Raw genomic sequence first — 11,835 nt, forward strand, 5'->3', positions numbered from 1 at the left:
GGAGAAAGATGAGGCTTTCTGCTCCCGTAAAGATTTACAGCCTCAGAAACCCTGTACAGGGTCGCTATGGGTCGGAACTGACTCGATGGCACTTAGCAACAACAACAATGAAATGTAGAAGAAATGTATTTAAGTGTTTAGCAGAATTATTAAAACCCTGGTGGATACATGCATGAGGCTATAGTAGGCAGTTTAATGATCCATCTCAAAATGTCCATGTCCCTGTGCCCAGAATATATTACTTTGTTAGGCAAAAGGGATTTTGTAGATGCAATTAAAGTTATAGGCTTGATATGGGGAGAGTATCCTAAATTATCCAGGTGAATTTACCCAAATCATGAGCCCTTAAAAAAAAAAAATTGCAACTGTGGTCAGAAAGAGCTGATGATGGAGAATGGTCAGAGAGATGCTAAGTTGTTGTCTTTTAAGTTGGAGGAAAGGGACCAAAGAATGCTGGTGGCCTGTAGAAGCTGGAAAAGGCAAAGAACTGAATTATTCCTGTCGTGCTATGAATTTGCTTGATATGAGTTTTCTGTACAAAGTCTTCTTAACTCTCACCAAGAGATTGGGTAGTATAAGTTCTGTTGAGTCAGTTCCTACTCATAGCAACCCTGTATAGGGTTTCTGAGGAACAGTCGGTGAGTTTGAACTGCCACCTTGTGGTTCAAACCTACCTTACGGGTGAGTGCTTATCCTATAGCATGGAACTCTAATAGCCAGAATTGCTTAGTTTTGTCTTCTTGCTAGGTTTGAAAGGAGCCATCTCAGAAGCATGAACAGAAGATCACTGGGCCATCAAGAAAGAAAAGTCACAAGTAGAGCAACAGATCTTTGTTGTGAAAAACTGTGGCAGCAGAGGCAGTGGCATGAAGGGACAAAGCAATTGTGGGCTTCTGGGCCAATGGAATGAGTCAAGTTAGGTGCCTGTGGGCAGGAGGCTTGCTTGCAGAATGTGCCCTTTGGAACATTTATAGACAGACTAAAGGAGCGCTTGCCCAAGCAGGGCAGAGGTCAAGGGGAAACATTGCTGAAAGGTCAAAGACAAGGTATACCTGAAGTGTAGCAGAGAAGAGGCATTCCTGAGTGGAGAACTGCTACATCTTGAGTTGTTTCTGATCCTGAATTGTATGCTATTCACCATAATCATGACTATTGCCTCTTGAGTTTGCCGTTTCAGTGGATTATTGAGCCCAGTAGAGAAGTAAGGATGATGTGGGAGGGACAGTTGATATCAGATTAGGGTAAAGAAGGTTGAAGGATGGAGGCATGTCTGACCTCTGCTTCATAGGAATCAGCCTTTGGCTGATTTTAGTCTGATTTTCCTTACTCCTTGTGAAGCTAGAGAAAGTCAGACATGGTCTCCATGCCATTTTTGCCCCACGCCCCCATCCTTAGAGCCCCTAGAAAGGAGCTCTGGTAGTATAGTGGGTTATTCATTTGGGCTGCTAACCATAAGGTCAGAAGTTCAAATTCACCAGCTGCTCTGTGGGGAAAGATGAAACTTTCTGCTTCCATAAAGATTTATAGCCTTAGAAACTTTATACAGGTTGTCTATGAGTCAGAAGGGACTTGACACGACATAGCAGCAGCAGCCGGAGAACCTCTAGAGAATGCCCTGCTGACATTTTGATTTTATCTCAGTGAAACCTGTGTCAATGTATATAACTTATAGAACTGTAAGATATTAAATTTGTCCTGTTTTAAGCCATTACATTTCTGGTCATTTGTTACGGCAGCAACATAAAACTAATACAAAGGCTAAATCATCAAGATGAATGGGAAATGTATAAAAGGAAATTATATATTATTACTTAGGTAATCTTTGTATTCTCTTTTAGGTAGTTATTGAACTGGGAAAATTTGAAAGGCAGAAGTTTAAAAATTCCAATTTTCAAAATGGACATACAAAAGTAGAGGAAGAACCTAAACATCGCTATCCATTCCTTAAGAAAGAAGCATTGACCTCGAATGGGAAAAAAACATCTGAAACTGACAGCTACCCTATAATGCTCTGGTGGTCCCCACTGACGGGAGAAACTGGAAGATTAGGCCAGTGTGGGGCAGATGCTTGTTTCTTCACCATCAACCGGACCTACCTGCATCACCACATGACCAAAGCATTCCTCTTCTATGGTAAGTAGGGCTTTCCCCTTTCTCTATTTGTTTGCTGTCATCTGACTCCTCACCTAAGTCACTGCTTTCTTCCTGTACTAGTTTCTTAGAATTACTGTAACAAAGTACCACTAACTGGATGGTTTAAAGCAACAGAAATTTATCGTCTCACAGTTCCGGAGGCTCTGGGGGGAAGATCCTTTCTGGTCTCTTCCAGTTTCGGGTAGGCCCAGGAGTTCCTTGGCTTATAGATCTATCATTCCAATCTCTGTTTCTGTCTTCACATGGCTTTCTTCTGTGTGTCTCTGTGTCTTATCTTATAAGAACACCAGTCATCATATTAAACTAGAGCCTAATAAGGTCACAGTTCTCATGCTAACTTAAATATATCAGCAGATATATGATTCCCAAATAAGGTCATATTCACAGGTATTGGAGGCTAGGACTTGAACATATCCTTTTCGAGGACACAAATCAACCCATAACACCTCCCAAGGAAGAATTGTTTGAGCTCCCCTTGAGAACACTCTGCTAGGCTTGATTTCCTTTACATTTGCTCCATAGAAGGCATGAGCATTTGGTAAGAACATTAAATAAATGAACCTGACTAATTTAAAGGTGGTTGGCTGGGCCTCTTGATATTTATGGAGAGAAGAGACATTTCCTTTCACCTTTTCACAGTTAGGTGCCATGCTCACTGAATTTGATATTTAGAGACTTGGATATTGATTATACTGCTGACTTCAATTTAGAATGTCACCTGTAATAATAGCCATGGGAGTTTGACTCCCACAACAGATGGCTAATTGGACATAAAGTCAAGCACAGTGTTCTGTATTTCGTTAGTGTCAGAGTAGTCAAAAATGAAAATAAAAAAGATTGTTCAGCGTCGGCTTTTAGGAGTAAATAGATATTTCTCACTTCTTGAGGATGATTATATGTCATGCTGGAACTGAAGGACAACCATACCCGGGAGTAGGTAGTGTTAGCAGGATGCCAGCAGCTAAGTTAGAAATGCAGGGCTTCTGAGTGATGAGTGGTGGAGGTGAAGGGAAATACAGACTAGCAAGTGGGACCTAATATAAGCAAGGTTAATCAGCTATGCTACGGAGTCAGTGAAAGGAAATCTGCTTTAGGATAGATATGACATATATTTATGTGTATGTAAATATATACACATCAAAGAGCCCTGATATCATAATGGTTAAGCGCTTGGTTGCTAACTGACAAACTGGCAGTTCAAACCTACTCAATCAGTAACCATGTGGAAGAAAGATCTGGAACTTTGTTTATATATAGATTGTTGTTGTTGTTAGGTGCCATCGAGTCAGTACTGACTCATAACGACCCTATGCAAAACAGAACGAAACACTACCCAGTCCTGGGCCAGCCTCACAATTGTTGCCATACTTGAGCCCATTGATGCTGCCACTTGGCCAATACATCTCGTTGGGGGTCTTCTTCTTTTTCTCTGACCCTCTACCTTATCAAACATGATATCCTTCTCCAGCAACTGGTCCCTCCTGACAACATGTCCAAAGTATGAGAGACGAAGTTTAGCCATCCTGGCCTCCAAGGAGCTTTCTGGCTGTACTTCTTTCAACACAGATCTGTTGGTTCTTTTGGCAGTCCATGGCACTTTCAATATTCTCCTCCAACGCCATAACTCAAAAGCATCAATTCTTCTATGGTCTTCCTTATTCACTGTCCAGCTTTTGCATGCATATGAGGTTATTGAAAATAACATGGCTTGGGCTAGGCACATTAATCCTCAAGCTGACATCTTTGCTCTTCAATGCTTTAAAAAGGTCTTGTGAAGCAAATTTGCCTAATGCAATACGTCATTTTATTTCTTGACTGCTGCTTCTGTGAGTGTTGATAGTTCATCCAAGAAGAATAAAGTCCTTGACAACTTCAGTCTTTTCTCTAGTTGATAAGAATGTTATTTATTGGTCCAATGGTGAGGATTTTTGTTTTTTTTATGTTGAGATGCAATCCATCTTCATCAGTAAATATTCTAAGTCCTCTTCACTTTCAGCAAGCAAGGTTGTATCATCTGCATATCGCAGGTTGTTAATGAGTCTTTCTCCAATCCTAATGCCACGTTTTTCTTTATATAACCCAGCTTCTCGGATTATTTGTTCAGCATACAGATTGAATAAGTATGGTGAAAGAATACAACTCTCTTGCACACCTTTTTTAATTTTAAACCATTCAGTGTTCCCATGTTATGTTCAAACAACTGCCTCTTACTCTATGTACAGATTCCTCATGAGCACAATTAAGTGTTTAGGAATATTCGTACTTTGCCATGTTGTCCATAGGTTGTCATGATCCACACAGTTGAAAGCCTTTGCATAGTCAATAAAACACAGGTAAACATCTTTCTGATATTCTCTCCTTTCAGCCAAGATCCATCGGACATCAGCAATGATATCCCCCATTCCACGGTCACTTCTGAATCCGGCTTGAACCTCTGGAAGTTCTCTGTCAATATATGCTTGCAACTGTTTCTATATTACCTTTAGTAAAACTTTACACTCATGAGATATCAAAGATATTGTCTGATGATTTCTGCATTCCGTTGGGTCACCTCTCTTTGGATTCGAACAAATACGGATCTCTTCCAATCAATCAGCCAGATAGTTGTCTTCCATATTTCTTGGCAGAGATGAGTGAGTGCCTCCTAAGCCGCCTCCCTTTCTTGAAAGATTTCAATTTTTATTCCATCAATTCCTGGTGCCTTGTTCTTTGCCAATTCCTTCAATGCATCTTGGACTTCTTCCTTCAGTATCATTGGCTCTTGATCATATGCTACCTTTTGAAATGGTTGAACATCAAACATTTCCTTTTGGTAAAGTGATCTGTTTATTCCTTCCATCTTCTTTTGATGCTTTCTGCATCATTCAATAATTTTCCCAGAGAATCCTTCAATAACGAAAGTTGAGACTTGAATTTTTTCTTCAGTTCCCCCAGCTTGAGAAATGCTGAGCATGTTCTTCCTTTTGGTTTTCTGACTCCAGGTCTTTGCACATTTTGTTGTAATATTTGACTTTGTCTTCCCATTTCCTTCTTGCCTGCATGGTTTCTGTTGAGAGACCCGAGCTTAATCTGATTTGCTTGCTTTTGTATGTTACACTTCTCTTTTCCCTAGCTGCTTTCAGGATTCTGTCCTTATCTTTGATTTTGGAGAGATTGATTATTATATGTCTTGGTGGTTTTCTTTTAGGGTCTATCCTTCTTGGGGTTCATTGAGCTTCTTGAATGCTTATCTTTTCTTGTTTCAGGATGTTAGGGAAGTTTCTTCCAGAAACTTTTCAACTATCTCCCCTGTGGACTTGTGTGATTCTTCCTGTTCCAGAATGCCAATAATTCTTAAGTTATTCCTCTTCATGTTGACCAACATGAATCTTAGGCCTTTTTCAGATTTTTTAAATCCTTTTTTGTACTTGCTCTTCTATCTTATTAGTGTTGAGAAATTTATCTTCTAGCTCACTAGTTCTGCCTTCTATCTCTACAGTTCTATTCCTTTGCCCTTTCAGTGTATTGTCCATTTCTGATATTCTATTATTAATTGTTTGGACCTCTCTCTGTAGGTTTTGAATTGTTTCCAGTGCTGTATCTGTCTTATTTGATTGTTCCTGTAGTGCTTTCCTGACTTGTACCTTATTTTTCTCAACCTTATTGTATACTGTTTTGATACATTTTATTATCACTTTTCTGAATTCCTTCTCTGGCATTTCCAAAGCCTGCACATCTTCCAGTATGGCGTGTAGGTCTACTTCCTCTTCATTTGCCTCAGTCATTTTATCTAATATCTGGACATGTCCTGATATGGTCATCTTTGTATTCTTTTGGGGGGAGGGCATATTCGGGAGTTATCTGTGGTCTTAATACTTGGGTGTATTTTGGTAATTTTTACACTTTCTGATTGCCTCCAGGTAGATGTGATCAAGAGATGGACTTCCCTTTTCACTCTTCTTCCTGAGAAATTTCAAGATACCATTGTTGGTCATTGTGATGTAACTCAGGATTTAATTTTTGGCTTAATTTCTTTTTGGTCTTTCTTTCCCCCTCCACAAACCCTGTTCAGGCCTTTTACCTAGTGATAAACAGTTCAGTGCTGGCTGTGGCTATTTTGCACTGCCGTTTAGTTTTAAGTGGAAACTGTCACTTTAAATTTCTTGGATATCTGTGCACATACGTAGTAGAACCCTCTGGGGGTGTGGGTGGGATGTCCACTCACTCAGGCACCCCCTCTGATCACCAGAATGGAGGTGCACAGCCAGTGAGAGACCAAGAACAGATTAAAAAAAAAAAAAGAATGTCCACACCTTTACCTCCATGGTTCTGTCGTGTGTCTGTGGCTGCTCTGATCCTTCACCCACTTGGTCTCTCCAAAGATGGCATTTATGGGAGCAGCTGAGTGCCTTGGATTAGAAAGCACTGGATTTCTTGCTTCTGCTACAAATTCCTCTAGTTGTAAGCCTTCCGCTCTTCTAAATATTCCTTTGTATGTGGTTCAGAGTTCTTGTACCATCCCCTGAGCCTGCTTGGTCTGGTATTCTGTGTTGTTGCTGATGGATCTCCTTACTGCACTGCTACCTGATCTGCCATCTTGTTTGTTCTCTGCATTATCTATCTTACTTGATTGTTCTTGTAGTACTTTCCTGACTTCTTCCATATTTTTCTCAAATCCTCTATGAAGCATTTAGATGCACTTCAATATAATTTGCCAGAATTCCTTCTCAGGCATTTCCAAAGCCTGCCCTCCTTCCATTGTGGTATATATGTCTATCTCCTGCTCATTTGTCCTTGTCACTCTGTCTTGTTTCTGGGCACGTGCCAATATGGTCAGCTGTTTCTTGGGCATCTTAAATAGTAGCTGTGACCTCAGTAATTAGATGAATGCATGTTGATGTTTTATTATGCTTTCTGATTGACTCCAGGTAGATGTGATCAGGAGATGGGCTTTCCTTTTCACTCTTCTTATTACTCAACTCAGAGTAACTGTAGCAGGTATTGGCAGCCTGTCTGGTGTTTAGCAGCTGGTAGTGGCTCTTGCCTGGATGGTGGGATATTATAGGGTGTGATTGTAGCATGACTATATGACCACAATTACTCTCTCTTCTTGGCTAATGTAGGGAGAGAAAGAGATCCCTAAAGGTAAAAAAAGGGGGACCCAAAAAACAAAACAACAACGGGAAAAAAAAAGATTGCATACTTTACCTATAATCTCAGTAGAGAGAAAAAAAAAAAAATTCTGTAGCAAAATATGAGTATGGCTTTAACATCCCTCTCTTGGCTTCTTACCTTCAAGGCTGCCTGAGAAATTTCAAGATGCCACTGTTGGTCCTTATGATGTAACTCAGGATTTAATTTTTGGCCTGTTTCTTTTTTAGTCTGTCTCTCTCCCAGTCCTCAACCCCCCAGGAAGGTCTTTTTCCTAGTGATTAACAGATCAGGACTCGCTGCATCCATTTTGTGCTGCTGTTTGGTTTCAAGTGGAAACTTTCCCCTTAAATTCTGCTGAGTAGATATGTGTGCATGCATAGTCTAACCCTTGGCGGGGCGAGGGAGGGGCGGGGGAGTGGTGTGTGTGTCCATTTGCTTAGGCAGCCCCTCTAGTTACCAGAATGGAGGTGCACAGACAGTGAGAGACCAGTGAACAGAGACAAAAAAAAAAAAATGTCCACACCTTTATCTTCAAGGATTTGTCAGTTGTCTATGGTGGCACTGATCCTTCATCTGGTCTGCCTTTCCCAAGATGGCCAGTTTGGGAGCTACTGAGGCTGGCTGATCAGAAAACACTAGTTTTCTTGCTTCTGCTACAAATTCCACTGGCTGTAAGCCTTCAAACTTTCTGAATATTCCTTTATATGTAGTTCAGAGTTCTGAGACTGTCCCCTGAACCTGTTTCGATCAGTATTCTGTATTATTGCAATGCACTTCTCTTTAATCTACTATTAAGCTCTGCCTCCTATAGTGTTGTTTTGAACGTTTTAAATAATTGTATAAATAGTAATATAACTTTCTTTCTATAATTTCTTTTTTCTCTTACTTGATTTTTATGGTTCATCAATGTTGGAGGTTGTTTTAAAATACAGTATTTATGTTGTTTATTATACTATATACCTTTATAGTGTTCCATCATATTTATATGTCATATTTTATTTAACTATTTCCCTGTTGGACATTTGTTGTTGTTAAGTGCTGTCGAGTCAGTTCTGACTAATTGTGAACCTGTATAGGGCTCTGGTAGTGTAGTGGTTACGAATCGGGCTGCAAACCTTAAGGTCAGAGGTTCAAAACTACAAGCCGCTCCGCAGGAGAAAGATGAGGCTTTCTACTCCCATAAAGATTTACACCCTCGGAAACCCTGTACAGGGTCGCTATGGGTCAGAACCGACTCAACGGCACTTAACAACAATAGGATTTTTCAAGGAGTGGCTGGGTAGGTTTGAACCACTGACCTTCCAGTTAAGCATTACAGTACTTATCCTATAGTGCCACACTAAGACTCTTCAGATTATTTAAAAAATATTATGACAAACAGTGGTACAATAAATAATTCATGTCCATGTGTGAGATGTTTTGAGTTGATACCAACTAGTAGAATTGTTGTTGTTAGTTGGCATCAAGTCTGTTCTGGCTAATGGTGACCCTGTATTTGCAGAGTAGAAGTTCTCTAAAGGTTTGCAAGACTGTAACCTTTGTGTCTTCCAAAGTGCCTTGCTTCTACTGCTGTTGCATGACATCAAGTCGGTTCCAACTCATAAGCACCCTGTGTAGGGTTTCCAAGGGTGTAAATCTATATGGGAGCAGAAATCCTAATCTTTCTCATGTAGAGTGACTGGTGGATTAAAACTACTGACCTTGCTGTTAGCAACCCAATGCCTAACACACTATACTACCAGGGATCCTTACTCACATGAACTTAACTTTGCTGGATATTACAAAGAATGGGTATTCTAGAACTTTTCATTGGGCTCATAAAAAACTTGTACATAGACCAAGTTGTTAGAATAGAACTAATGGATACTAAATAGTTTAAATCAGAAAAGGTGCATGCTAGGGTTGCTTTCTTTCACCATATTTATTCAGTCTTTATGCTGAGCAAATAATCTGAGAAGCTGGACTATCTGAAGAAGTATGTGGCATCAGGATTGGAGGAAGGTTCATTAACAACCTGTGATATTTAGATGATACAATCTTGCTTGCTTGAAGAGAAGAGGGGTTAAAAAACATACTGATGAAGTTCAGAGATCACAGCCTTTGGTATGGATTGAACCTCAATGAAAAGAAAACAGCAATCGTCACCACTGAAGCATCATAAATGGAGAAAAGATTGAAGTTGTCAAAGACTTCATTTTGCTTGAATCCATAATCAATGTTTATAGAAGCAACTGTCAAGATATCAAATGATATATTGCATTGGGAAAATCTGCTACAAACAAACTCTTTAAAGTGTTCTGGAGTGCAAAGATGCCAATTTGAAGACTAAGGTGTGCCCGACCCAAGGCATGGAATTTTCAGTCACCTCATATGTATGTGAAAGTTGGACAATGAATGAGGAAGACTGTAGAATAATCAATGAAGTTGAATTATAGTATTGGTGAGGGATATTGAAAGTACCATGGACTGTCAGAAGAACAAACAAATCTGTTTGTTTGTACAAATAGAATGAATGCTCCTTAGAAGCCAGGATGGTGAGACTTTGTCTCTTATACTTTGGATGTATTGTCAGGAGGGACGAGATACTGGAGAAAGACATCATGCTTGGAAAAGTGGAGGGTCAGTGATAAAGAGCAAAACCCCCAGCAAGATGGATTAACACAGTGGCAGTAACAATGGACTAAAAAATAACACTGTGAGGATGGCAAAGGATCAGGACAATGTTTCGTTCTGTTGTGTACAAGTTTGCTGTGAGTTGGATCTAACTTGATAGATCTTAACCAGAAGATATTGCTAAAGTGATTGTATTGCAGTTACAATCTCTTAAGTGTTTACAAATTTTTGACATTATACTTAGACATACAATTCCTATATCTCTAAATAGCATACTTGTGTTGTTACTCCATGGTATTTTTTTCAGTTTTTAGGCATTATTCTTGTAGATATTATGGCAATGCATATTAAACTCCCTTTTCTCACTCCAAGGTACCCACATAGTATGGTGAGTTAAGAATTGGAATATTAGCAGAAAGTCAGTGGTTTGAACCCACCAACTGCTTCATGGGGAAAGATGATGCAATCTGCTTGCATAAAGATCACAGCATTAGAAATCCTATGAGCAGTTCTATTCTGCCTTCTATAGTCTCTATAGGTCAGAATTGATTTGACAGCAGTGGTTTTTCTCACTGAAGTCCTTTCCTCATGCACATTATCTTACTTCCTATATCAAACTGAAAATATTTTTTAATTGAATAGATTACTATTAGTATTAAAAACAATGACACCTTTTGTTGTTGAGTCAGTTCTGAATCATAGGGACCCTATAGGGTAGAATAAAGCTGCACCATAGGGTTTCCAAGGCTGTGGTCTTCATGGAAGCACATGCCTCATCTTTCTCTCACAGAGTGGCTAGTGAGTTTGAACTACTGATCTTTTGGTTAGCAGCTGAGTGCTTAATCACTGCACCATCAAGGTTCCTTGTTTACATCAGTGTGACTGTATAAATGCTATTCACATGAACCATGCATGTAGATACTAAGATTATGTTTTCTGTAGAATTGTTGTTTTCTCTGGACACTGAAAGTTTCCACGTAAAACCAAACGGCCACCACTTGTCTGTCAGTTTGTCGTACGGTGGTGGCTTGTGAGTTGCTGTGATTCTGAAAGCTATGCCACCTGTATTTTAAATAACCATCAGGTTCACCCCTGGTGGACAAGTTTCAGATGAGCTTCCAGAAAAAGACAGACTAGTAAGAAAGAGTGACAAACTACTTCTGAATCTTTAGTCACTGAAATAGCAGAAAATCTTTAGTCACTAATGAATAGCAGAAAAACACTGTCAGATATAGTGCTGGAAAATGAGTCCCTCAGGTTGGAAGGCACTCAAAATGCGACTGGGAAAGAGATGCCTCCTCAAAGTAGAGTTGACTATGATAATGCTAACAGAGTAAAGCCTGTGTGGGAGAAAAGCCCTCAAGACCTTCATTTGCTGATGGGGCACAACTCAAAATGAAGAGAAACAGCTGTAAACATCCATTGAAAATTGGAACATGGAATGTGCAAAATATGAATCTGGGAAAATTGGAAGTTGTCAAAAATGAAATGGAACACATGAACATCAATATCTTAGGCATTAATGAGCTGAAATGGACTGGTATTGGCTATTCTGAATCTGATAACCACATGGTTTACTATGCCGGGAATGACAAATTGAAGAGGAATGGTGTTGCATTCATTGTCAAAAAGAACATATCCAGATCAGTCATGAGGTACAACACTGTCTGTGATAGAATAATACTCATGCGCCTACAGGGAAGCCCAGTTAATACCACTATTGTTCAAATTTACACACCAACCACTAAAGCCAGTGAGGATGAAATAGAAGAATTCTACCAACTTCTTCTAGCTGAGATTGATCGAACATGCAATCAAGATGTATTGATCATTACTGGTGATTGGAATGAAAAGATTAGGAGTAAAGAGGAAGGATTAGTAGTTGGAAATTATGGTCTTGGTGATAGAAATGATGCTGGAGAATGCATGATAGAA

The 11,835-nt window shown here is 39.6% G+C and overlaps 1 protein-coding gene across 1 annotated transcript in view; it reads left to right on the forward strand.

Moving 5' to 3' along the window:
• The window catches only part of LOC102842704 (alpha-(1,3)-fucosyltransferase 10-like), a 156,268-nt gene that overhangs the window by 16,219 nt on the left and 128,214 nt on the right, over positions 1-11,835 (forward strand). Inside the window, exon 2 of the mRNA XM_006860000.1 lies at positions 1,839-2,133. Within this exon, the coding sequence (XP_006860062.1) occupies positions 1,839-2,133 (295 nt within the window). The remainder of the gene's footprint in view (positions 1-1,838; positions 2,134-11,835) is intronic.

The sequence above is a fragment of the Chrysochloris asiatica genome, unplaced genomic scaffold, assembly GCF_000296735.1.
Source record: "Chrysochloris asiatica unplaced genomic scaffold, ChrAsi1.0 scaffold00035, whole genome shotgun sequence".
Classification (NCBI taxonomy): Eukaryota; Metazoa; Chordata; class Mammalia; order Afrosoricida; family Chrysochloridae; genus Chrysochloris; species Chrysochloris asiatica.